The sequence below is a fragment of the Macaca mulatta genome, chromosome 6, assembly GCF_049350105.2.
Source record: "Macaca mulatta isolate MMU2019108-1 chromosome 6, T2T-MMU8v2.0, whole genome shotgun sequence".
Classification (NCBI taxonomy): domain Eukaryota; kingdom Metazoa; phylum Chordata; class Mammalia; order Primates; family Cercopithecidae; genus Macaca; species Macaca mulatta.
In genome coordinates this window covers 15,915,558-15,942,352 of record NC_133411.1, presented here as the reverse complement: position 1 = coordinate 15,942,352, position 26,795 = coordinate 15,915,558, and the positions used below count along the sequence as shown (strand labels likewise).

The 26,795-nt window shown below is 50.6% G+C and overlaps 1 protein-coding gene across 5 annotated transcripts in view; it reads right to left on the bottom strand.

Annotated features, from left to right (window-relative positions):
- Positions 1-1,092: 1,092 nt before the first annotated feature.
- TRIO (trio Rho guanine nucleotide exchange factor) overlaps positions 1,093-26,795 on the bottom strand; it is a 366,542-nt gene continuing 340,839 nt past the window's right edge. For 2 of the 5 annotated variants that reach the window (XM_015139750.3, XM_078004621.1), the window contains exons 47-57: positions 26,138-26,315; positions 22,788-23,572; positions 18,428-18,675; positions 14,184-14,322; positions 13,327-13,354; positions 12,950-13,112; positions 12,561-12,682; positions 8,603-8,681; positions 6,661-6,861; positions 4,034-4,172; positions 1,093-3,415 (exon numbers count right to left, since the gene is read on the bottom strand). In XM_015139750.3, the coding sequence (XP_014995236.3) occupies positions 2,873-3,415; positions 4,034-4,172; positions 6,661-6,861; positions 8,603-8,681; positions 12,561-12,682; positions 12,950-13,112; positions 13,327-13,354; positions 14,184-14,322; positions 18,428-18,675; positions 22,788-23,572; positions 26,138-26,315 (2,625 nt within the window). In that variant the 3' untranslated portion in view covers positions 1,093-2,872. Of the gene's footprint in view, positions 3,416-4,033; positions 4,173-6,660; positions 6,862-8,602; positions 8,682-12,560; positions 12,683-12,949; positions 13,113-13,326; positions 13,355-14,183; positions 14,323-18,427; positions 18,676-21,948; positions 22,017-22,787; positions 23,573-26,137; positions 26,316-26,795 lie in introns of those variants that run through there. The other 3 variants (XM_015139749.3, XM_078004622.1, XM_078004623.1) reach the window with 3 other exon arrangements.

The window sequence follows — 26,795 nt, the reverse complement described above, 5'->3', positions numbered from 1 at the left end:
ACAGACCAAACGCCTGAGGCTCTTTCACTGGGCACAGTGAGTTCTGCTAATCTTACAGGCAGAACCACTCCATTCAGCAACTGTCCCATTTAAAGGACACCACCACATACCCCTCGCCTCCTTTGTGTTGCTCAGAAGGTGTGGCACTGTGGTGGGCCAGGCAACTCCCCCTGGGGCAGGATGCTGTGCTGGGCAGGTGGTAGATTAGAACCAACCTTGAATTTGTGCCTCCTCCAGAGCCCACTGAGTCATGGGTACTGCTGGGACTTGGGCGGGCACACACCTCAGGGAGTTAGCTTCCCATGTCCTGACTTAGAGACTGCACAAGTGTCCTTTCACATCAGCCTTCTATTCAGGATTTCCGCAACCAGATGAGAAAGAATACTTGTTCTTCATGGTGTGTTGAACAGTAAAAGTCATTAGCCCAGAAGGAAAGCCAGAAAGAATCAAGAGAGAAGATATGGTCATTGGAAAAAATAAGCTACTGTCAGCAGCCAGGCTGGCAGAGCTGGGGAAGCCACTTGGCTGCAAGTCCCCCGGACTGGGTGGGCTCAGGGCCGAGGTCGAGGCACCACTGGGGAATCTTCTCCTAGCTGCAGGATCTTTGTTCTTAACCAAATGAAACTGTTTCATTTTCTTCAATCTATCTGGACATTACCTTTGCTTTTCTGAGGCCAGGATGGACGAGCTCTTCCCTCACTCTAATTCTGAGTTCATCAGGCAACAGGGTGCCTTAGCTATTCTAACCAGGACAAGCAAGCTACAGCCTCGCTTATTCTAACCAGGACAAGCTACAGCCTCGCTTATTCTAACCAGGACAAGCTACAGCCTCGCTTATTCTAACCAGGACAAGCTACAGCCTCGCTGTGCACAGTCAGTCGACATTCTGGTGCATACCAGGGTCTCGCGTGTGGTGTCTGAACCAGTCTGCAGGAGGCTGAGCGACTCGCATTTCTCAGTGTGTACAGAGGGTTCTCAATCCAGTACATTCTGCCACCTCCCACCCATAAGTCTCTGCGTCAGTCTCTCCCTCAGCCATCTGTCTTTCCGATTCAACAGTGACCAATTTAAATAAAAAGCCTAACACAAAAATCAGGCAAATATGTTTAATTTTTTAAAATAACTGATGGCAAAATAAAATATTTACATCACATCATACTGTGTAAACATGTAAGGTCTCTGTACAAAGAAATATACATGCAAAATAATGTAAAAATTTAACTGAAATAATAAAAGAAACAATACACAAATAAAAATCATGAGGTTACGAATACACATCCAGTTTTGAATCCAATTTCTTTTAAAAAGTTTCTGTACAATTTTACAAGAACCAACAAAAACCCAACAAAAGAATAAATAAAATACATTGGAAGCTGCAAAGCTTAACTACGCCAGTTTATGGCTCAAGACCCAGGTGTCTGGCTGGCTTGGGAAATGGGCTGGTCTCCTTTGTAGTGCAGTTCACACGAGAAAGATAAAAAGACATCCAGAAAACCTCAAGGGTGCCCAGAAACCCAGCCTCCTTGAGTTGAAAGGACTCCCCATGCCAGTGCGAATGCTGCCACAGTGACTCGGGCATTGGGTACCAGCCGCGGGGCGGCCAGTGCTTAATCGGCTTTTATTTCTTACCAAAAGCTCAAAACCCAGCCAATTTTTGTACAGAAAGTTGAAAGTCAAAAAGTCTAAAAAGTAGTAAATGTCCAGACTGATTTTGAGAAAAAAAATAATACTTTGGCATTCTGAATAATAGCATAATAAATTTTAAAACATTACCCTATTATCCAGTTTTATATTCAGAGTATGAAATCACTTTTTACAGTCCTCAAAACCAACAAGTTTCACGAAAAGTCTCCTTGAACCGATGGCACAGGGCTACGACCCTACCCACCCACCCGCCAACCCCAACACACACACAAAACCATAAAGCTCACCATACGAAGTATGTGCTTTTTCTATATATTTATTACAGGTACAACAGAGGTCTTCATAAATAGTTGCATAAAATGTTAAAGCCACAACATTGCACATGATATGAAGTAAAACCAAAAAACCCCCAATGAGTGCATGTACAGTATTTTCATCTGACTGTGTACTGCTCAACAATCTGATTGACGGCTTGGGGCAGGAACAGGGGGAGCGGCAGTGGGGCAGGACCCAACCTGATGTCTTCATTTGCTGGGCATACCCTCGGACCCCCAGAGGAAGCCCCAGGCGGTGGGTGGGGGGTGGGGAGGGGAGGCAGGTGGGAAAACCACAGACCGAAGGCAGGAACAGTCTTATATACAAGTAAGGCCTACATTTCATCAGAGCAAAACGATTCATTCTATTTTATGCAAAAGTTTGAGGTTGAATGCACGTTTCAGAAGCCACGTCTGGTGTGAGACGCACACAGACGAGGCGCCTGGAGAAGCTCAGAGCCGAGTGGACTCTGAGCCCTAGACAAGGCCGTGGGAGTGGCCGCCACCTGGGTGCGTCTTCCCCAGAGACGCACAGTATCTTTGTTCGTTAACACCAGTGGTTGAACATAGGCATTTTGTTTCCTTGAATAAATCTTGAAAACGTTAAATTTGCAAAATTCTATTCATGTTTGTTTAAAAAAGTATCTTTTTATTTTTTGCAGAAACCTGAATAAAATACTGTGATACAGCAATGCGACCTCTGCCTTGGGCAGAGTGTAAGTGGCGGTCCTCCACCCCAGCGCAGCTTGCAGCTCTGTGTCCAAGCACTGCTGAGCACAGCCCACTTGGAATGCAATTTCACACGATGAACATACCGGCAGCTGATCAGTTATATTTGCTTGTTTTTCTCTTGAAAATTCAGATTAACAGCTGATTGGCAGGTGAAAGAGAATGAGAAAGAACTTCTGGATAGGTCAAACTCTAGGCAGAAGCCTGCTCTGCAGAAAGTTTTTAATGCTACGGATAGGTCGAACATCATTCTGGTGTTTGCGCCGCTCAATGAAGGAAGTCAGTCTGGACGTGTCGAGGACGCCCGTGCTTCTGCCGTTGCCCGCCTGCAGCCACTGCTCCTGGAGGGCCAGCGCAGCCGAGGGACGCTTGGCGGGGTCCTCCTGCAGGAGGAAGCACACGAACTCCTTGGCCTTCTGGCTCACTCCTTTAAAGTAGTCATCTGGGAAGCTAAAGTCTAAGCGGCAAATGTTCAGGCAGGTCTCTTCCACACTGTCGTCCAGGAAGGGGGACACGCCACTAAGAAGTACGTATGTGAGCACTCCAACACTCCACGTATCTGAGGTCAGGGAGACAGGGTTCCCGAGGATGATTTCAGGGGCTGCGAATTCAGGGTTCCCCAGTAACTGGTGGATGTAGTAGGTCGTGTTGAGTTGAACAGCATCTCCAAAGTCAGCCAGTTTGATGGTTGGCTTGGCTAAACTCTCATCCACCAAGATATTCTCAGGCTGGAAGACAGAATACAACTGTCATTTTCAGACCAGTCCAATCTTAAGCTTACTCATGATGATTGGCGGGACTCTACGGTGAGGTGGAAGGAATCTATGATGTCAACTAGGACAAGCCATGCATGTGCAAAGCAGGCCGGACCCTCAGCTGCCCGCCCAGGGTGAGGAGGAAGAGACGACCCAGCGGAGCTGGGACCCAGCTTCACAGAGCAGCTCTCTCTGGCGATCTAAGGGCCAAGTAGCCTAATGAAACCAGGCTGCTTTCTGAAGCTGGCTGTTCATTTTCCTCCTAGCACCGAAGGGAATACTCTCTTTCCTGCCTAAGCTACCACTGCACCCGCCACACCCACCAGGCAACACTCATGGGGACTTTCTGAAAGTCGTAGAAGGCTGGGAGGGCTCCAGTGTTTTACCCAGTGTACTCTTGACTGTGTGCATCACTGAACGCAAACGCTTAGAAACAGAGATGAGCAACCAGTGCTAATCAGCTGCCCCCGCTACCCTTTTTGTCCCTAGTCGCTCGGGCACTCCTGGCCTGGCTTCAGAGGGGGCTCTGTGTCCCACATGGCCAGGCCGGTGTGCTCAGACCCCCCTTCACCTGCCCAGGGCCTCACCAACCTTTAGGTCCAGGTGTGCTATCCTGCAGTTGTGCAGGTACCGGACAGCTTCCAGAACCTCCCCCAGGTGCGCCCTGATCTTGCCTTCGGTGAGGCTTCCCCATCGCACCACGCAGTCCAGGAGGCGACCCTGGTCGGCCCTACAGAGGCAGGAACGGGTGACTGTTACGACGTGCTTTCCTTCCCAGACCTCTTCGGGCTAGTAAGAAGTAAACATGTCAGATCTGTCACCTGTTATCAATGTGTCATCAGGATCTCAGGGCTGTGCCTCTAAGGTGTGCCCAGACAAGGAGGGGGATTTTTGTGAAGCTCTGATGGGAAGACACGAGTGGGGAACATGGTGTCTCCATCTTAAGGGGGAAGCCAGGGGTAGAGCGGCCCAGTCAAGGGTCCAAACCTGCCTGTTGTGGGGGATGGCGTGGCCTGGCTGCCAGCAGTGCCAGGCACAGCAGGCATCCTGTGGTATCTGCTGAAGGAAGGCATGTAGACCATGCTTCTCGGAGCTGTAGTTTCCTCGCCTGTCAAATGGGCCATGGGAAGACTCACTGAGATCACGTAACCACAGGTTGGGCAGGAGGTGGCCCAGTCAGTGCTCAGCGTTGGACCCAGAAGGCTTTCTCCTCTGAAATGACTGTTCATACTAAAAAAACACTTCCCCAGCACTGCCAAGTGCCAGGGGCTCAACGCCTTCTAACAACTCATTTAATCCTTATGACTGTCTGTGAAGTGGGCCTTGCTATACCCATGTGACACATGAGGAAACTCAGGCACAGAGAAAGCACGAAACTTGCCCAAGGTCCACCGCTCCAGGGTGGAGAAGCCAGGACTGGACTGAGGTGGTCTGGCCCCGCCTCTCTAAACACCGGCCTATGCTGCTCTTTGCAAAACAGAAATCTGTAGGAAGATCAGCTGCCTGTCTAGCAATGGGGAGTAGCCTGTGAGAACTGGAGTAATGTGTCATGAAAACAGATCCTATGAACAGGATGGTGAGGCCAAACCATGTTGTTTCCCAGAAATGACGGCTGAAAGCACTGAAATGTCAGTCCAGAAACGAAGGCCTTGTAGATTGATGACAAGCACTCAAGCCACAGTCTTGTTAAAACTCCCCGGGGAAGGTGAGCAGTGGCTGTTGGTCACCGGCATCTGGAGCCAGAGAGGAGACCTCCCAGGTCCCGAGGCTCCCAGGCCAGGCCTCGGCTTGGACGTCAGCTCTTCCACATACGTCGCACCATGTCGGCCCCATGCCAACCCTCCGAAGCCAATGCTGCTTTTAAGGATACCCAGGGTGAGAAATGAGCCGATGAGAGGGAGGGCGGGGACTGAGGCCAGGCCCAGGCCCGTGGACCTCCTCTCCGTACACACTGCTCAGGCTCAGGTGCGCCCCACCGTCTGCCCTTCTGCCACGAGATGTGTTTTCTATTCTTGGGAGAGGGGCTGGAAGCGGGTCCCCATCCCCGTGTTCTGGGGGAGGTTTTAGCTGTGCAGCCATGGGTGGGAGGCCTTCCTGAGACATCCAGTGTCACCCATGGCACACGCGCTGCCCGAGGAAGCTGGTAAGGCTGCATGTGGGGCCACACGGGACCCTGTGGCAGCCTTGCCCTAGGAAGGGTATGGGGAGGCATTCATAATTTCTTTAAGAAAAAAATGACAATAACTACAACATCAGGTACAGGGCCTGGAGGGAGCTCTTGCAGGCGAGGCGCCCCGAGCTGGAGTCTGCCCCTACATGATCCCATGGGGGTGCCCCGCTAATCCTGTCCTTCCACTGAAGAGCTACGCAAACTTTCCAAACAGCGGCAAAAGGTTTTACCCTTCCCCATGGAAAAGAAGTTGCAAATGAAAGTAAACGTATAAAATGACTCCCCCTAAAAAGGAGGAATCGACATTTTTCAAAGCTAAATGCACAGACGTTTGGGGCGGATGAATCCGTGGGGGTCGTCCCTGCCTTGTAGGAGGTTGGGCGGCATCCCTGCCGGATGCACCCCCAGCTTGCGCTCTCCTGACATTTCCATGCGAACCCACACCTAGATGAGAACAGCTCCTGAGGGACACAGGTTTCCACTTTTCTTTACGTGACTGAATCATTTTCTGATCTTATGAAGGAGCCCAGTAAGTACAATGGTGCCAGTGGGGCAGCTCTGGTTCGTGTGCCCGCGCCCCCTCTGTGGAGGACATTCTGCAGGGAGGTGCGTCTTACCCTCCCATCCAGCTGGCCTGCCCTTGGCAGGAGGCCTGAGGGGCAGCGCTGATCCGGGGTGAGCTGCCCCTGCACAGGCTTGGGGTATCAGGTCAGCCTCCAACCACTAATGGGGGCTTGGGTTCAGCACCAGAGACTGCCTGGCCTCATGGGACCTTCAGAAATGGGAGGGCGTCTCCGGGCGGCTGAGCGTGTCGGGCGTTCCACCCTAGGGGTGACTGTCCTTCATCAGGCAGCTGCCCCGTGAAGACCACACTGCTTTCTGCCATTACTGGAAGGCTCGAAAGCTGTGGGCTATGGCAGTGAAGATGTTTTTTAGTTCTGTAAATTCTAAAAGCCCAATATCTATCCCTCTTAGAGAACAAACAGCAACAACAAAACCCCGAGGTGGCGGCAGAGAGCTGGGAGCGGAAGGCCAGGTGTGTACGCACATTTCTAAGACCAGGACGTAGCTGGTGGGGGTCTCGAAGGTGTCGAGGAGGCCGACGAGCAGGGGGTGCTGGAGGCTCTGCAGGATGCCAAGCTCATGGGTGACCTGGTCGCGCTTCATCAACTTCTTGTTCACAAACTTAGTGGCCACTGCTCGCTTGGTTCCTTTCTGATCACATTTCTTAACGACAGAGAATCTGCCCCTGTAAAATACATCAAGAAGACCATTTGCAGAGGCTGCTGAGGTCTGGCACCGAGAAAGACTCTGTTATCCTAAATGGACTGGCTGTGTGGTGGCCCGGTCCTGTCCAGAGGCCCTGCTCTCCTGGCCACTCCACGGAGGAGCTGTGGTGCCATGGCTGTCCCCCAAATCTGCCCTTGTCCCCGCAGCCACGCGATTCTGCTGGTCCTCCCTCCCAGGCAGCCTTGGTTTCCTCACATTGGTGGCGGCTTCCCAGCACCGTGTGTGGTAGAAGTGACAGGGCAAGACCTCTGAGCCTCGGCCTTGCCAGGTGGCTCCCCTCTGCTCCCCACAACGTGCAGAAGCCGGGATGTCTGCTCACGCCTCCCGTCAGCCACCCTTCCCTGCACGTTTGAAAGGAGCGTCTGCTGTGGTCACTGCCTCAGCCTCGACACTGTGGGTGTGAGTGTGGGGCAGGCACGAGGACCCTGGAGCTGCACCTGATGACCCACTTCCAGGGACTGGTCACACCTCAACGTGATCTGGATGAGGCTTTGGACCTCAGATGGGGGCCTGAGGTGGGTGAGTGCATTCTGCACACGTGAGGACCAGAGATGCGCCTGTAGTGGGCAGGCTGTGTACAGGGTTAAAGGCCATGGCTTTGCCACGTCTCTCACTCGGAGGCGGGGGCTGTTCCTCCCCTTGAATCAGGGCTGCCTGGGGCTGGCTCTGGCCCACAGGGTGTGGAGGACGTTGGTCGCTGATTTCTGAGGCTGGGCCTTCAGAGGCCTTGACGCTCCTGCTGTTCTGGAATGCCACTGCCCTCATGTGGGGAGGCCCAGGGTGAAAGTCGATGTGGAGAGAGGCCAGTGTCGCAGACAAGGCCTCTGACACGCACAGGGCATGGTGCACCAGCTGACCAGGCCAGGAGGGGCCAACAGAGTAACGGCCCCATTTGCCCTCGGCACCAGAAGAAGGCACACGTCACCACTGTCCTAAGACAGCATGTGCTGGTGTGACTTTTTATGCAGCCAGAGACAGCTGACAGAGGCCTCAACAGGAGCCATGTGACCAGTTACGGCCTCAGGAATGGAAGCCAGAGGGCGCTGCTGCTGGAGTTTCTGGGGGAGTTCTTACAAAAGGACGAAGGAAAGCGGTCATGCTCCTTTGACCCTGCTCTTCCTGCCACATGGGACACAGCACCTGGATATGTGTGCTGTGTGGCCCTAGAGGCAGAGCCAAGAGAGCCGGGCTGTCTGATGGCACTGCTGGGCCACCCCTGGCGTGGCTGCCCCTCATGAAGAGAAAGAGCCCCCTAGATGGGAAACCTCTCTCTTAGTTTGTGCAGGAGGACGCTGATACCCCATCTGATTTTACTGTCACTCCTTGAAGTCTCCACGCACAAGCGAAACGTGAAGGACACAAGAGGATTAAGAACTATAGGAAGCGTTTGAAAGATTCCTGAACTCTCCTAAGGATGGCACAGAGCTACCACTATTCTACACGCACAGAGGGAAGCAACTTCTCCCCATCGAGGGGTGGCTTGTGGCATTCCGCCTGTCTGCTGGAACCCGAGAGGAAAACGGCTTCCTTACTTCCCCAGTGTTTAGCATCTAAAGGCAATGAGAGTTACGATTCAAATGCAAGACACACAGCTTCCAACTGCTGGCAAGATAACGCGGCTTAGCTTTAATCCGCGCACTCTCTGGTATGTCTTCCCTGCACTCTGCTCTTTGGAAGGCATTCTGGGTTGTGCCTCATACCTGCCAAGCTCAGCCACTTCACTGTAGAAGGAGTCAAAGTTGTCTTTCCAGGTCACCATGATCCCATCCATCCCTGGACCTGCAAGAAGAACAGCACCTGCCTGAACTTGTTTCCCGTGGAGCTTCTTGGGTAAGAAGGCTATCGCCACACACTGTCCTTCACAGCAGCTGCACATGGCCCCCCGGCACCTGCCACATGGCTCACATGAGTGGAGATGTGGTGGGTGCTTGAAGGACACACAGACACTGGGGCTTAGCGTGAAGGAAGAAAGCAAAATATTTCACTAATAATTTTTCAAATTAAATACATGTTAGTAAAAACTGCTTTTACTTTTATTTTTAAAATGTGTTTACTAGAAAAATCTAAACTTGCACATGTGGCCTCTTTTTGCTTCTATTGGACAGCACTGCTACAGATGGTCCTCCCTGTTCACCTGGCCGCACTGCCTCAGGGCTAGGCTGTTCTCTCCTCCCCACGCCTCCTTTCACAGCCATGAGAGATCAAGAGTCCACAGTATTCACTTAACGTTCACAGAGTTTTACAGGGTTAATAAATCATAAATACACTACAAAGAGAATTTTATTAGGAAAGTGCCAACTGTAAATCACCTGTTAGTAATGAATCCTGTGTACACGTCCACAGGAACAGAAAGCATCCTTTCTAGAGTCTTCCTGTGAAAAGAAGCACTAAGTGGGGGAGCCCCACGTGGCCCCACTGCCAGGCAGCCCCTGGGAAGCACAGCTGCCACTGTGATTCTAAGCCTCCATGGGAGGCAGGCCCTCCTGACCCGGCTCATCCAGCCTCCTCTCCCCACTTAGTTCCTCTTTCAGCCCGCTCACCTGACCTGCAGTCCAGCCCAGGCTGAGCATCTGTCCACCCCTATCCTCACCTGGGCTTCTTCACCTCTCCCCAGGTTGTCACTGGGAATGTGTTTCCTTAAACCATGTCCAAGCTGACTTGTCTAATCGGGCTCCTCGGGGTGGCGGCCACCTCCTCCACGTGCCTTTCCTGACTCACTCATGGCTGGAAATCATCTCCTTGCATAGCAGTGGGCAGTCCCGGTGGGTGCCATGTGCTGCCAGCCAGCACTGCTGTCACAGGAGCGCTGCTGACCGCTACATGACTATAAGTGAACCCATGTCTGATCCACCTTTGCAGCCTCCCAGAAACCAGAAGAGTGCCTGGCACACACAAAGCCCCAAATCTTCACCGAAGGACACACGAGAAGCAACAATCACTTCAATGACGCAAACCAAAGGCTATGTTTCATTCTGCAGTCTTTTTTGTTAATGCTGGCACATTTGCACCCCTTTAAAGTGCTTTAGAAATGGTAAGGCTAATTCTGACTGTGTAGGTGAAGGAGTACTGACAGAGAATCATTAATCAAAATAAAATTATTTCACTAGGCAGATTTGAAGCATCTACCAAATCACATTAAAAAATACTGGACTATTATTTACGTAAAAGTATTTCTTCTTCTTTTTTTTAACTGAAAGGGCTTGTCTTTTTTAAATAAACATTTTTATTCGAGCATTACATATATACAGAAAAATGGACCAAACATAAATGGCGACTCGGTGCCCACTAACCAGATCCAGAGACAGAGCACCACAGTGGCAGGTGCTCCCCGGCTCCTCTAAAACACACCTTCCTTTCTCCCTGGTTTTTTTTTTTTTTTTTTTTTTTTTTTTTTTTTTTTTTTTTGAGGCCGGGTCTTGCTCTGTCACCCAGGCTGGAGTGCAGTGGTGCAATCTCAGCTCACTGCAACCTCAACCTCCCAGTGGCAAGTGATCCTCCCACCTCAGCCTCTAGAGTAGTGGGACACACACTCAGCTAATTTTTTGTATTCTTGTAGAGATGGGGTTTTGCCACGTTGCTGGTCTCCAACTCCTGGGCTCAAGCCATCTACCCGCCTCGGCCTCCCAAAGTGCTGGGATTAGAGGCATGAGCCACTGCCCCCGGCACCCTTTTCTCATCAACAGAAGCTTCGGCCCTGGCTGGTGGCATGACAGGGCGCTCTCTGGATGATTCTCTTGGACACAGTTTGGGGGCCTGCACATGTCCTCAGGGTGCAGAGCCAATGCCTCCAGCCTCAGGACTCCCTCTCGTAGCCCAGATTCTGACCAGCTCCCTGCCTTGAGCTGGAGCTGGGCTTAGAAGAAGCCTTTGTTTCCTGAGCATCTGAGAACTGGGGCTCTGCAAGGCAGCCAAGGCTGGACAGAATGAGGGCACCTACCCCAGCTTGTGGGGGCAGGAATAGCCTCAGGCGGACAGGAGTGGAGCCATGGGTAGATTTAAAACAAAACACAAAATTACTGATGCCTGCAAACAAAGTGGCTTCTCTCAGAGAACAATTGGAAATAGTTAAGATCATCTTGGAATAGTCCACATAATTCTTCTGAAAACCTACGGTTGCAGCTGAATTTGTGTGACAGAATTAACCATATACTTGGATTATTTTCCCATTTGCATTTCCAGGGTATGAAGTCTTATTTATTTTTTTTTTTTTTTTTGAGACAGAGTGTCACTCTGTCACCCAGGCTGGAGTGCAGTGGCATGATCTTGGCTCACTGCAACCTCTGCCTCCTGGGTTCAAGTGATTCTCCTGCCTCAGACTCACGAGTAGCTGCGACTACAGGAGTGTGCAACCATGCTGGCTAAATTTTTGTATTTTTAGTAGAGATGGGGTTTCACCATGTTAACCAGGATGGTCTCTATCTCCTGACCTCGTGATCCACTCACCTCGGCCTCCCCAAGTGCTGGTTACAGGCGTGAGCCACCACGCCTGGCTGAAAAGTCTACCTTTCTAAAGTCCTTTAGCTTTTGCTAGTGATTTATTAAAAAAAAAATCACCTGTGTAATTTCTGTGTTATTTAAAAATTAGAAAATCTTTACTTTTTATTGTTTACTGCCAAATTCTAGATTTTAAAATTTCTTGTTCCATGATCCAAAAAAATCAGAACTTGTTTTCTGATTTAATGTTGTTAAAAACAGGAAATTAAGATACCTGGGACAAAAGTTCTAAGACAAATTCTGCTTACTGTCTACACACAGGGTGCTCTGGGACTCAATCGATCTTTTATTTGGGGTTTTATTTGTCCTCTGGAAGCAGCTCCATTTGTGGTGCAGCTGGAGGATGGACGGGAACCCTCAGAGCCCAGTACTGCACGGCCGGCCTTCCGCAAGATGGCAGCAGAGAGCAGCCCACGCCTTTCTCAGCCGCTATCTACATCAGGTAACTACAGAGCATTTTGAAAGGGCCTAAGATATGGGTTCTGCCCCAAGGAGCTTGCGGTTTAGCTGAGGAGAGAGAACAAGGTCTTCAGACCAGAGCAAGCAGGCCCCACGGCAGAGGCCTCCTAGCCAGATGCTCTGGACAAGCTGCTTAGCAGCCCTGGGCCTGGTTCCTCCTGGACAGGGTAAGGAGGGGGCGCATCCACCCAGAAGGGTTGCTGTTAGGGTCTCAGAGGGCCACAGTGCCTGCGCAGGCCCGGGACCCACCCACATCTCCTTTCCTGCTTTTCCCATGCCCATTCTACGTGAGACCAACCTAGACCAGATCCAGATTCAGCTGAGTGGCTGGATCTGAGTGTTTTGAGTACTAAGAGCACAGAAAGGAGCCTGCCCCCACTCAGAGGCTGGTCGGGGGGGGGGGGGGGCCCTGGTGCCCCATGGTAGGCAGCCAGAGGCCTTCACCAGCCAGGCCCCCATCCTCCTCCGAGCAACAGGAGCTCTGGTGTCTCCCCCGACCTTACATAAGGTGCCGAGAGGTCACTCTGCTGTGCCACCCCAGACACTTTGGTCTGCTACTTCCAATTCTCTTTTGAAGCCCCACAGATGACTTATTGTTCTATCTGTCAGGCCACATGGAGTGCGAGGGCAGACTCAGGACTTCCGGAGACTCCTGGAAGACGTGCCCCACTGGGTCACGTAGACTCCTCGTAGCACGGTGCTTACCTAGGACCCTCAGGCTGGCCGATGATGAGGCTGAACCCATGTCATTGACAGCGATGCACGTGTAGATGCCGTCATCTTCCGTGGTCACGCCCACAATCTTCAGAGTGGCCTCTCCCAGGTCACTGCGGCACAGATGGGAACACACTGGGTGTGAGAAAAGCTGAGCACGTGGCCATCAGCACTGGCCTCCTCCTTCAGGATCAAGGGAAGGCAGGAGCTCAAGTGCTGATGAGGAGCTGTACACCCAGGCGTGAAATGTGCTCTCAGGGAAGAAGTGGAGTGCTGAAGGCGGCCAAAGAAATCCATCCGTGAAGGAGGAATTTCCAGTTGCCAAGAGACAAGATGGTGCTCCCAGCCAGCGAAACCCACCAGGAGTGGGCCTCCCTCACCTGTAGGAGATGCTGTAGTGACCATCGTTGTTCAAGGTGTTGTGTTCAGGGCCCTTCCAGGTAATTGAGGCTTTGGGGCGGCCACAGACTCGACATCTAAGAACAACGGTCTCCCCTGTCTCACACGTGACCTCACTCAATGGAATGACGAATTCTGGGGGAACTGCACGGGAAAGGAGTTGGTAAAGGCCCATCAGTCCTGGCTCCTCCTCCACACCCACCCACATGTCCCCGACAGACTGATAGGACCTAACCTGCTCTGCACGCCTAGAGCGCCACGGAAAACCCATTTCCAGAGGCCACACGCAAGTACTCTGAAACATGCCCCATAGATCTAGAATCATCTCTACGACTACAAGAAAAAGAACAGAACTCACCGTCATAAATGTAGTTGGGATTGAGAAGCTGAAATGGAAACAGCAAACAAGCATTAACTGAAATCAGCTACTTTAAGGTGTATTACTTTCATTCCAGGGCTACAATTATTGTTGAAAGACTTGTACAAATTGACTTGCCTGGGCATCAATCAAAACAGACCACATTTTTCACTGCACTCAAAAGCTTCATGCACACTAATTTGGGTGGGTCTTTTTCTTCCTACCCACAAACACAAAAACACTGCTTAGATGTGTGTTTTTCTCATGCTACAGGCTGAGTCCAGCTGGTCCTCAGATGCCTTCCTAATGCAGAGCCACCAACGCCCTGGCTCCCGGCGCTCGGAGTCCCTTTCAGGAGATACCTTCTTTTTCTCCAGGCAACCCCTGCCGCAGGTGTCAGGCAATCTGATTACAGGACTCAAGCTGACTGAAGTTGTCCCCAGGGGAATCTGTCACAGCCCGGGAGCCCACATGCGCCCCCACATCTAGCCACTTCCCCTCTGCTCTAAGGCAGGAACACTGAAGGAAGCCTGAGCCATAGCTTCTCTGCATCTCCGCTGTTTCTGAGAAGCTAGTCTCTGTGCTTCATTTGCAAACCTAACCACGTTCTTTATAAGCCACAGGTGTACCTGCGGAAGTGTGCAGGGGTCTACCTGGTTCCTTGTAGGATTCACCCATCCCTGTGCCGGCCAGCGTAGTGCCCCTAACAAGACCCTACAGGACACACAGGGCACAGGGCTGGTGGGTGGGAGGGAGGTCATAAGCAAGACCACCTTCAGGTCTGCAGAGTCTCTGCCCTCCCTGATCCATTCTCTCATGCTGGGATGACACGGGCTCCTGAAGACCCCCGAACACACCTTCACAGATACCTTGTTGCTGAGTCCTTCCCGTGACTTCCTATAACCGTTCTCTAACTTGCCTTCCCTTTTGCCGTCTTTATCTTTTTTCTCAGATTTTTTCCTTAAACGGAGTGCTGTGTGCCAAGATGTTGACTTCCTAGGGGAAAAGAACACATTGTGGGTATTATGCCTTTCCAACATTCACCAAGTGCTACCTGGAAGTGTTAAAGAAAAGCGGAATATTCAACTTATGTGTGTGCAGGGGGATGGGAAATCCTCTACGAACAGTGACCTCTGTTAGAGAAAATGCTCCTGTGATTCTCCAGAACCAGGAGATAAAACCAACAATCTCTTCAAGTTTGAGGATGAAAATATAAAGGTGCCTGTGATAACTGATTTTATGTGTAACTTGAGTGGGTCACAGGATGCCTAGATACTTGTTCAAACGTTATTCTGGGTCCTCCTGTGAGTGTTTCTGAGTGAGATGAACATTTGGATGGGTCCAGTAAAGGAAAGTGCCCTTTCTAAGGTGAATGGCCCTCATCCTATCAGCCGAAGACCTTAAGGGAACACAAAAAGTCTGGTCTCCCAAGGAAGAGGGCGTTCTCCAGCAGACTGTCTTCAGGCTCAGCCTGCACCACGTGCTCTCCTGGGTCTGAAGCCTGCTGGTCCACATTGCAGATTTGGACTTGCCAGTCTCCATAACTACGTGAGCTAATTTCTTATCATAAATCCATTTCTGGACAGGCATACCTTAGAGATACTAGGGATTCGGTTCCAGACTACCACAATAAACTGAGTCACAATAAAGTCAGCCACATCAATTTTTGGATTCTTAGTGCATATAAAAATTGTTTATACTATACTAGAGTCTATTATGTGTGCAATAGTATTATGTCTAAAAAATATACACACCTTAATTAAAAACACTTTATTTGCTAAAAAAAAATGCTATCATCTGAGCCATCAGTGAGTCGTAATATTTTTGCTCGTGGAGGGTCTTGCCTAGATGCTGATGGCTGCTGACTGATCAAGGTGGTAGTTGCTGAAGGCTGGGGTGGCTGTGGCAATTTCTTTTTTTTTTTCCAGACGGACTTTCGCTCAGTCACCCTGGCTGGAGTGCAGGGCGTGATCTCGGCTCACTGCAAGCTCTGCCTCGCGGGTTCATGCCATTCTCCTGCTTCAGCCTCCCAAGTAGCTGGGACTACAGGTGCCCGCCACTAAGCCCAGCTAATTTTTTTGTATTTTTAGTAGAGACGGGGTTTCACCGTGTTAGCCAGGATGGTCTCGATCTCCTGACCTCGTGATCCGCCCATCTTGGCTTCCCAAAGTGCTGGGATTACAGGCATGAGCCACCATGTCCGGCCTTTTTCTTTGCTTTTTTCTTTTTTAAACTTTTTAAATTGTATTTTTAGTAGAGATGGGGTTTCACTATGTTGTCCAGGCTGATCGCGAACTCCTGACCTTATGACCCACCCGCCTCAGCCTCCAAACGTGCTGGGATTACAGGTGTGAGCCACTGCGCCTGGCCTGGCTGTGGCAATTTCTTAAAGTAAGACAACAAGAAGTTTGCCACCACTCCCCATGTTACAAAAGACTTCCCTGCAGCAGGTGACACTGACCGCATTATACCCAGAGAAGAACTTCTTTAGAAATTGGAATCAATCCTTTCAAACCCTGCTGTTGTATTATCAACTAAATTTATGTAATATTCTAAATTCTTTGCCAGCATTTCAACAGTGTTCACAGCCTTTTCACCAGGAGTAGATTCCATCTCAGGAGACCACTTTCTTCGCTCACCCCTAAGAAGCAGCTCCACAGCTGTTCAAGTTTGATGATGAGATTGAAGCTCTTCAAGCCACATTTTCAGGCTCCATTCCTGATTCTATTTTCCTTGCTGTTTCTGCCACATCTGAGTTATTTCCTTCACTGAAGTCTTAAAACCTTCAAAGCCATCCATGAGAGTTGAAATCAACTTCTTCCAAACTACCGTTAATTAATTGTTAACATTCTGACCTCCTCCCATGACTCATGAGTGTTCTCCATGACATCTGGAATGGTGACTCCTCTCCAGAAGGTTTTCAGTTTACTTTGCCCAGATCCACTGGAGGCATCACTGCCTATGTTAGCTATGGCATTACAAAATGTATTCATGTATTTCTTTTTCTTTCTTTCTTTCTTTTTTTTTGAGACAGAGTCTTGCTCTGTTGCCCAGGCTGGAGTGCAGTGGCATGATCTAGGCTCAATGAAACCTCCGCCTCTCGGGTTCGAGCAATTCTCCTGTCTCAGCCTCCCAAGTAGCTGGAACTACAGGCACATGCCACCACACCCAGCTAATTTTTGTATTTTTAGTAGAGACGGGGTTTCACCATACTGGTCAGGCTGGTCTCGAACTCCTGACCTCAGGTGATCCGTCCGCCTTGGCCTCCCAAAGTGCTGGGATGACAGGCATAAGCCAGCATGCCCAGCCCAAAACGCATTTCTTAAATAAGACTTGAAAGTCGAAATTACTCCTTGATCCATGGGCTGTAGCACGGACGTTGTCTTAGCAGGCAAGAAAGGAACATGAATCTCCTTGCACATCTCCATTAGAGCTCTCGGGTGATCAGGTACATTGTCAAAGAACAGTAATATTTTGAAAGAATTTTTGTTTCTGAGCAGTACGTGTCGACAGTGGGCTTAAAATACTCAGTAAACTGTGTTGTAAATACATGGTGTACAGATGTGCTGTCAGCCAGGCTCTGTTGTTTCATTTCTAGAGCACAGGCAGAGTAGATGCCTCTGCCACAGCAGGCATTCCAGGGGGAGGAAGAGTTTTTTACAACTCTTACAACCACCACCAAATTCAGTAAAATACTACTCAATGCAGCAAAACCGGCTTCATGTTTCTTAATTGAATTAGCCTTTTGGTATATAAGTTGTGATGATTAGCATGATTCTTAAGGACCCCAGGATTTTCAGAAGGGTAAATGCGCATTGGATTCAACTTCACGTCACCAGCTGCATTAGCCCTAACCCTTTTATGTTACAGGATTAGCTTTCCTTAAACCTCATGAATCAACCTCTGCTAGTTTGCAACTTTTCTTCTGCAGTTTCCTCATCTCTCTCAGTCTTTATAGAACTGGAGAGAGATGGGGCCTTGTTCTGCGTTGGGCTTTGGCTTAAGGCAAGGTTGTGGCTGGTTTGATCTTCTATCCAGACCACTCAAACTTTCTCTGTCTCAGCAAAGGCTGTTTTGCCTTCTTACTATTTGTGTGTTTAGTGGGGTCGCACTTTTATCTCCTTTGCATTCACAATTTCGCTAACTGTTTGGTGCAAGAGGCTTAGCTTTCGGCCTATATTCACTTTTGACATGCCTTCCTCACTAAGCTTCTGGGTTTTGACTTAAAGTGAGAGACACATTACTCTTCCACTTGAACATTTAGGGGCCACTGCAGGGTTATTAACTGGTCTAATTTCGATATTGTTGTGTCTCAGGCAGGCCTGAGGAGAGGGAGACACATGGGGGAATGGACAGTTGGTAGAGCAGTCAGAACACACATTTATTACGTTTGCCATCTTGTATGTGTGCAGTTCATTGTTCCTCAATACAATTATAATGGTAATATCAAACATCACTAACTACATATCACCATAACAAATACAATAACAAAATGTGTGAAATATTTGAGAATCACCAAAATGTGACACAAATACAGAGTGTGAGCATACATTGTCGGACAATGGCACCGACAGACTTGCTTGACATAGGGTTGCCACAAAACTTGCGTAAAAAAGGCAATGTCTTCAAAGCACATTAAAGCAAAGCACACAAAAAACTGGGGTGAGCCTGTGTCTACGCCGACATCTCAGTACGCTCCCTACTGGTCCTGCTCCTCTGAAGGACCCCGACTAATATGGCGCCTGAGAATGTATTTCAGAGAAACAAAGATAGGGGATATTTTCCCCTTAGGTTTCTTAAAAAGAAAAACAACAACACTTTCTTGAGTTATGACTAACACAAAAAGCTGTCAAATGGGATTCCTGAACAATGTGCTAGAACAGGCTATTTCTAAATGCAGATTATTCAAAGACCCTGTGAGTCTGAGTGTGTGAGATGGAAGGCCGTCCATCTTCCCATGTGCTCAGAGCTGAGCCTGTACTAACACACCAGCGCGGCTCCCCCTTCCACATGCTTACCCTATCCGAGATCGTGTGCCTCATGGGCGCTGCGCCCCCTCCCTCTGCTGCCTGCCAGGCCACCGTTACTGTCAAGCACTCACTTGAGAGTCCCGTCGGGGTTCTCCACGATGACCGCACTGGTGTGGCCCAGGACAAAGCCCGGAATCCAGCCCTCGGCTGCGGGGCACTGGTCAGTGGCGGCTCGGAACACCAGAAACATGTTCTGCTGGTTGCTGGCCAGAATTTGAACGACCTCTCCTTGGTAGACGTTGATCTCATCCTCCTTCACTGCCGTGTAATCGTGTGTCACCAACATGGTGGAGATGTTGCTACTGCTGCTGCTTTCACTCTGCAGAGGGACAGAGGAAGACAGAGAAAGGCAGGGAGGAACTGAAACGAGACCTGATCACGTGAAATCCCTTGTCAGTGTGCCCCATGGCACCATGACCCTGTGCAGGGCTCACCAGGCCGGCACTGAGAAACTTTCAACGTTTCCTTTACCCTCTGGCTAACTGTGTGCATCTATTTCAATACCTGAAAATGCGATTTCTCTACAAAGCAATTTAGGGATGCTCTTAAAAAATTCACTGCAATAATGACTCTTTGGTTTTGGAAGCTCGTTGCTGACATGCTTAATCATTTCTACTTCTTCTCTTTAAAAAGAAGAACATGGAAACCCTGAACGTAAATCAATCACTATTCTGCTTGGATGGAGAGTGACTCTGCCTCCAGCGTATGAACTTGCTGGGTGTCCCTCTTAGGAGCTTGCATGACTCAAGTGTCCCCAAGGCTCTGCTGCTATGGGAACACATCACAAAACATCCCAGGGCCGCTCGCCACAGGTGCTGTGACTCAAGCTCTGGGAACGGATTCTGGTGTGGGATGTGTACCCCCACCCTTATGCCGCTGCCCCCGTGGGACCCGATCTCTTCAGTCACAGGGCTGACATGCAGCAGGAACTCAGTATGTGGTGAGTGGCCCAGTCCATGAGGCAAGATTGCAATAGCAAGACAGAAGATTTCTTAAGACCCTACCCATGCCACACACAGAGTGGTGGCAGCTGCTGAGGAGAAGAAACACAAACGGCAGTGTTTGTCCCAAACTCCCAACTAGTGCGTGGCCTATGGTTCTGGGTGGAGAAGAAATGCAGATCCCCTGACAACTCCTGAAGCTGCATCTTGCCCAAGTCCCCTCTATCTAGTCAGGACGTGAGAAACAGCATCTGGCGCCTCGTTCCCGTGAACTTGTGCTCAAAGGCTTCCACTGAGGGTACTGTCGGGGTGTTCATGGATTCCCAAGACTCCAAAGGTGCTAGCTTCTACTGGGCTCTCCGACGCCCTGGGCAGATCCCGGGTGAGTGCAGATGCAATCAGTCAGACAACCCTGCTCTACTGCCTTTCAGCCCTGGTCTACTGAGCCAGTATCAGGACATGCTGGAGCAGGTGGTGGACTGCTGTAGCTGGCCGAGAGGACCAGAGAGGAGAGACCTCTAGCCCTCCTCCACGAGGTCAAGCCTGAGAAAGTCAACACGCCAGCCACTGGGAATTCTAGGTGCCAGGGCTATGAATCTAGACCTGTGGTGCATACTTAAAACATGGTGGTGCGCCTAGCTCCTGTTCCTTGTCTCTGCCGTGGAGGAGTGTGCCTCCTGTTCTTGTCCCTGTGGGTGCCCACTGGTTGCCTGTGGCCCCTCAGCAAAAAAGGATGCGGTACAGGGCAGGCTTTGGCTTGTGCATACTCATTTATGCATTATACTTTTAGCATGGACTTTAGTATTCTGACTTATATGGCAATGCTCAAGAGTTTTGACATTACAAAGCTAAATTCCCAAGAATATTTAAAAAAAAAACACAACTTCTGCAGCATACCTGCTTTTGGTAATATACCAAGCTACAATCTCATAATTAGAGTATTTTGCTACTAGAATCATAACTATTAGTATTTTCTGAGCACCTCCTATGTACTAGGCATTTCAAAGTCTATCCTACTTAATTCTCACCACCCCCCCCCAGTGGGCGTGGTTATCAGTCTCTCAGAGTGGAAGGTCAGTGAGCTGGCACTGGCCACCTGGCCTGTTCAAGAAAGGCAGGACTAGAGTGACTCCAATGTGTGTGCACTTTTATTGCTGCCCAATAAAGGAGGCCAAAAGGCTAGACCACAGAGCCACAGGAAGGACTGGTGCAGTCATGGTTTGGGTTGATCCACATGCATGTCACTCCTGCTCTCAGCAGAGCTTTGCAGAGGCTGCACATCTAAAGGGAGAAGAAGGAGCCGGGCTGTGGGCTGGGCACAGCTGCTTGACTGTGACCACAGACAGCTTGACAGAAGTGGTCAAGGACGAAGGAGGCCTTTGCAGATCTCCAGGGGGACAGAAGTGCCAATACGTGGGGGCCGGGCAGGGCTGCGGCCCCTTCTAACTGATATACTTCAGAGTCCTGGAGGGCTTTTTTTTTTTTTTTTTTTTTTTTTTTGAGACGGAGTCTCCCTCTGTCATCCAGGCTGGAGTGCAATGGTGTGATCTTCCGAGTTCAAGCAATTCTCCTGCCTCAGTCTCCCAAGTAGCTGGGACTACAGGTGCGTGCCACCATGCTGGGCCAGTATTTTTTTATTTTTAGTAGAGATGGGGTTTCATCATGCTGGCCTCGAACTCCTGACCTTGTGATCCACCCGTCTCAGCCTCCCAAAGCGCTGGGATTACAGGTGTGAGCCACTGTGCCCAGCCTGGAGGGCATTTTTAAAGCCCCACTTCGGAGCTCTGGAGTCTTCCTAGGCCTCGAGGGCCTTTCTGTAAGGCATTTTGACTTGTCTGAAATCCTGTTCAGTGAGTTCCCTTTCCAGGTTCCCTGCCACATGAGAACAAGTGGGAAGAGGAAGAGAGAAAGCAAAGGCAACTTTCCCAACCTAAAGCTCGTGGGAACACGTGCCCTCTGCAGACTGCGCCTTGGCCTCAGAGACAGCATTCGGGATGGAGCCAGGGTGTGGCCATTTTTCATGTCTTCTCATGAATGTCCAGAGAAGACTGGCATTGGCTCCTGTCTTGGAGCAGTTGAAGTGTTAATTTTGAAACACAGCCTCTGAAGTCTCCTGTGCTGAATGGGAATGTGTCCAGGCTATGATGAGCTCCAGATGCTAACTGGCAGATTCAGTGAGGGTCACAGCTATAAGGCCACACCTGAATATTGAGTATCCAACTAAGTGCTGATGGGTATAGCCCGTCACTGGGTTGACTGCATCTCCCCACCACCCCCCACCAGACTCAAATCTGTGCTCACCCACCTAGCATACTTGTCTACCTAGCATGCCCAACTTAACTGAAAGGCCGCCTTGCTCTGCAGGACACAGTATGGTGGCCATGACAGCGGATGCCTACCCGGCCATTCAATTGTAAATAAATGTATTAAGACCCATTTGTTAATTTCTTCCCCAATTAAATATAGAGTTTAACAAAATACATAACAAAAAATAGTAGGAAAGGATAAGACCAAGTCAAACCAATTAAGGCATTAATAAGTCCAGAGGAAAGAGAAAGACATGCAAAAGCTAGATTTTTTTTTAATATAAAGAGAGACACAGACCCTTTTAGAGAAATGTATTTAAAAATTTATAAAGCGTTCAAACATACACTCATTAGAACAGTTCTATTCACTCACGCATGCCTTCAGGAAAGTGTTACGGGCCAGGCCATCTGCCCTGTAGGAAACAGGTGGGTAGGGCAGTGAGGAAGCAGGAAACAGAGGGAAAACCCACCACAGCAACCCTTGTGCTTGAGACGGCAGCATGAGTGATGGGCCAAAGGAGGCCAGAGCCCAGCAGGCCGCAGGGACCGGCCCCAGCCTGCACTGCAGAGCCGCCTCGCCAGGTGCCCCAGAGCAGTCTGTCTTCCAGAGCAACACGGTGACGTAAAGCGTTCCCAGTGGACAGATTCTTTCCCCCCATTTTGTCATCTTAGTTTGCTTTGAGTTGCTGTTGGAAGTTTTCTTGAGGGAATGGTCTTCCCCAGCAGATGAGTCAAAAATGCCGCAAAGATAATTTAAGGCATAAAAGAGCAAAACCAAGCGATGAGCAAAAAGCTTAAAGTGTACAGGTTTCAATTTAAACAGGAGGTAGAGAGCAGGGAAAAGGACCCCTCCAAAAAATAGGTGCGTGAGGAAGGCAGAGGTTAAAAAAGAAAGTTCCAAGAAGATATTCTGCTGGTTGGAAACGGAAGAAACCAAAAGACGCTGCGTTGAGAAGGTTAATGATCGGCTTGCTCTTATTAGAAGACACGAACAAAGCAAGGAGTAGTTAGTAGCGCCATGGGCCAGCCTGCAGGAGGGTTAGCCCGGTCCCGGGTAGAGGCCGCAGCGGGCGGCGGAGAGCGCTGGGCAGCCGAGTTAGTGAGGACAGCCGCGGCGGCGTTTAGAGGAGCTGGCGGGACAGAGGCAGGGGGGCGGGCGGGCGCGGGCCCCCCGACGCGCTTACCCCGTTGCTCTGGGTGGACTGCACGGACTGCTCGCTGGCCGACGAGCACGTGCTCATGCGGTCAGTGTCCTTGCCGGGGGCCGCGTGGCGGGGTGTCTGCCGCTGGAGGGAGTCGCTGTCCCCCGGGAAGGTGAAGGAGCCGGGCCGGCTGGCGGGGGAGGCGGGGATGGAGCTCCAGAAGGAGCCCCCCTTCTGCAGGGGGCTGCTGGGGGGGAAGGGCTCCTTGCCGAGAGGAGAAGGGACCACGCTGGAGAGCGGCGAGTTCAGCGGTGACGCGGCCCCAGGCCGGGGCTTCCCAAGTGGCAGGGCGCCCAAGCTTGCGCGCGCGTCCTTGGCGTGGGCGTCTGGGCTCGGCCCCGAGGCGTTTTTCCTGGGGCTCTCCAGCACCTTCATCTTGGGGATCGGCTCCGCTTCTCGCTCGGACCCCTCAGTGTCCGCGCCGGGGGGCCGCCTGCCGGGAGCGCTGGGGCCGGCCTCGGGGGCCGCGCCGGGGGTAGGCAGAGAGGGCCCGGGGGTGGACGTACCTGACATCTTGTCTGCCTCTGCCTGGCTCGAGGCTGCAGAGGAGACCAGCACGGGGGGGTGGTGTCGGACAGGCTGGGGGATCCGGGAGGGCCGGCTCCTGCTCGTGCTAGGGGCACCACCGCAGCTGCCGGGGCCGCCACTGTGGCCGCTGCTGCCACTGGGGGCCCCGCCGCCGCCGCTGCCCCCACCCCCGCCGCTGCCCCCGCTGCCGCCGCCGCCCCCGCTGTGGTTCCTCTGGTACTCGATTGGCGATGTCAAGGCTGTAAGACAAGACAGCGAGAGAGACTGGGTCAGGGCACCAAGGAGCACGCTGCGGGGTGAGGAAGGAACAGGACCCACCCTGGGATGGGTCATGGGGTAGCCACCCGTGCAGGGGCGCAGAGCAACCCCACCTATCAGTAGAGCTAGAAGAGGCCCCTGCTTGCCAAGGGACTGGGATGCCGGCTGAGTGCAGCGGGTGTAAGGGGCTGCATTCCGCAGCACATCCCGGACCAAGGGCCAGTATGGACGGGAAGACCAAGGCAACAGATTTGACCAGAACTCCTCCAGCTACCAACTGCCTTGCGCAAAGCTCTTTCCTAAACCAGAGTCCTGGGGTGAAAGAGAAACCCTGGGGCTGCCGTGGAGGCGGTTTCATAGACCACCTCTGCTCTGCAGGCTGAACAGAGAGAGCCCCGAGAGAAGCTAAGGCGCTCCCCAAGGCCTCTGGGGCAGGAGGCTGTCCCATCTCTTGACTTGGGTGTCTGAGTTTTCTTACATCTTCATTGTAGAAAAACATAGGAATCAGGCCAAAATAACATATATGGAAACATGAACAAACTCCTGAAGTGTTAAAGCCTTGGAATACGACAAGCAGATGCAGCCCCCCAGCCCCAGCCCGAGGCATGTGTGAGCAAGCGCTGTGGAGCCAGAGGCAGTCTACAAACTCTGTGCTGGCCACAGCCTCTTCCAGGAGTAAGGAGTGTGCAAGAAGCAAGGGCAAGGGTCCCAGGCTCCCACCCCATTAGCGATCTGCTTTAATCCTCCGGGATAGGTACTATTAGCTCCTTAACTGAGTGGGTGTCAAGTAAACTCTGACATCATAGACCATAAGTGCAATCTGGGGGCAGTTCATTCTATTTTAAAGACAGTGATGAAAAATTTTTTTGAGACGGAGTCTCGCTCTGTTGCCCAGGCTGGAGTGCAGTGGCCGGATCTTAGCTCACTGCAAGCTCTGCCTCCCGGTTTACACCATTCTCCTGCCTCAGCCTCCTGAGCAGCTGGGACTACAGGCGCCCACCACCACGCCCGGCTAGCTGTGTGTGTGTGTGTGTGTGTGTGTGTGTTTTTTTTTTTTAAGTAGAGACGGGGTTTCACCGTGTTAGCCAGGATGGTCTCGATCTCCTGACCTCATGATCCGCCCGCCTCGGCCTCCCAAGGGGCTGGGATTACAGGCTTGAGCCACCGTGCCCGGCCGACAGTGATGAAAATTTAGAGCATTCTCAATTCCAAGCTACGGACTGGAACTCAATGCACCACATAAGAACAACACATTAAACCTCTTTGGTGCCCGAGGAACTGTCCCTCCCTATCCTCAAGCGCCCACCCCTAGCTGCAGATGTAAACAATTATCAGCTTGCAAGCAGGATGGAAATTTGGAGTTAACACCCAGGTAGCAGATAACACTTGGCTAAAAATGCCATGAGGCTTGAGATTTTTCACTGAGTGCCTATGTTCCTCGCTCTTGAATGTCATGCAAGGTGTAGAGGTGGCTTTCTTGTGACAGAGAACATTACAACATCCTATTGAGCTTGCACAGGCATAGATGCACAACATGAATATGGACATGAAAGAAAGAACCCAGAAGACACAGATGACAGGGGCACATAGCTTCCAACTGAATTCCCAAAGTTCTTCGCCGATCACCAAATTAAAAGCTAGTGTTGACGCCAACAGTTGCAAAGAGATCAAATACATTAAGAGGCAATGAAAAGATAGGGTGGCCATGCCTGCTGTGTTCTGCAGCATCTCTGCAATCCCTCAAGTCATGGAAGCAGGGCAGGACCAAACTGTCAGTTTTTCTTTTTTTTTTTTTTTGAGACGGAGTTTCACTCTTGTTGCCCAGGCTGTAGTGCAACGGCGTGATCTCAGCTCACTGCAATCTCCACCTCCCGGGTTCAAGTGATTCTCCTGCCTCAGCCTCCTGAGTAGCTGGGATTACAGGCATGCACCACCACGCCCAGCTAATTTTTTTTATTTTTAGTAAAGACAGGGTTTCTCCATGTTGGTCAGGCTGATCTCAAACTCCTGACCTCAGGTGATCTGCCTACCTCTGCCTCCCAAAGTGCTGGGATTATAGGCTTGAGCCACCGCGCCCGGCCCCCATCTCTTATTTTTTTATGGGGAATGGAGGTGTGGGTGTGCAAGGCCCTCGTGAATGTCTCTGGCCAATGCCATTTTCCTGGTGTTCTTCTTGCAAACTCCTCTTCCTAGGACAGGGCCCTCATAACATGTTATGTGTGGGACAGTGTAGCTGCGAGGGGCACAGCCCAAGAGCCAGTTGGCCACTCTGCATCCTGACTCTGCCCTCAACAACTTGTGGGACTCGAGGCAAATTACTCAGCCACTCAGTGCCCCAGCTTTCTCATCTGTAAAGCGGGGATAATAATAGTACTGGCCACACAGGGTGGTTGTGAAGATGAAGTAAAGCAATATCGAGGCAGTGCCTGAAGAGTGGTGAGTGCTAAGTTCTGTCATTACTATGGATATGAACGGGAGAGGGAAGATAAATACAAGTGAGTACATTAGGAAAGAAAACACACATCTAGTAACAGAACACATATTACCATTTAAAAAATTGCGCTGGTTTTCTAAAATTTGGTTGATTTCATGGATCCAAGTTTGCCGGACACTTGGACTAGATGAATGCAAAATGAAGGTCTCTACCACGTCACCCGTCCTTGATGTCAGAGCAAATTTACAGGGATCATTTTCCACATTTTCCTCCAGGCAAAGGCAACTCACCTTAAAAAAAAAAAAAAAGCAAGCATTATTCATAATAGCTAACAGGTGGAAAGGAAGCAAGCCATGTGTCCACTGACTGATGAATGGACCAAGAAAATGTGGGCTATGTGGACAGTTTTTCAGCCTTAATGAGGAAAGAAATTCCGACATACACTATGACATGGATGAACCTTGGAGACGTTATGCTAAGTCAAATATGCCAGTTCCAAAATACAACTATTGTTATGATTCCACTTACAGGAGGTCCTTAGAGTAGTCAAATGTGGGGATAGATAGAGTGGAGGTTTCCAGGGGCTTGGGGATGGGGAAGTGGGGAGTTAGTGTTTAATGGGTACGGGGCTTTAGCTCTGCAAGATGAAGAGTTGTGAAGACATGATGGTGATGGTTACACAACATGAATGCTCTTAATCCCACAGCGCTAGGCAATTAAAGACAGCACATTTATGTTATGTGTATTTTACCACAATAAAAAATTAAAGC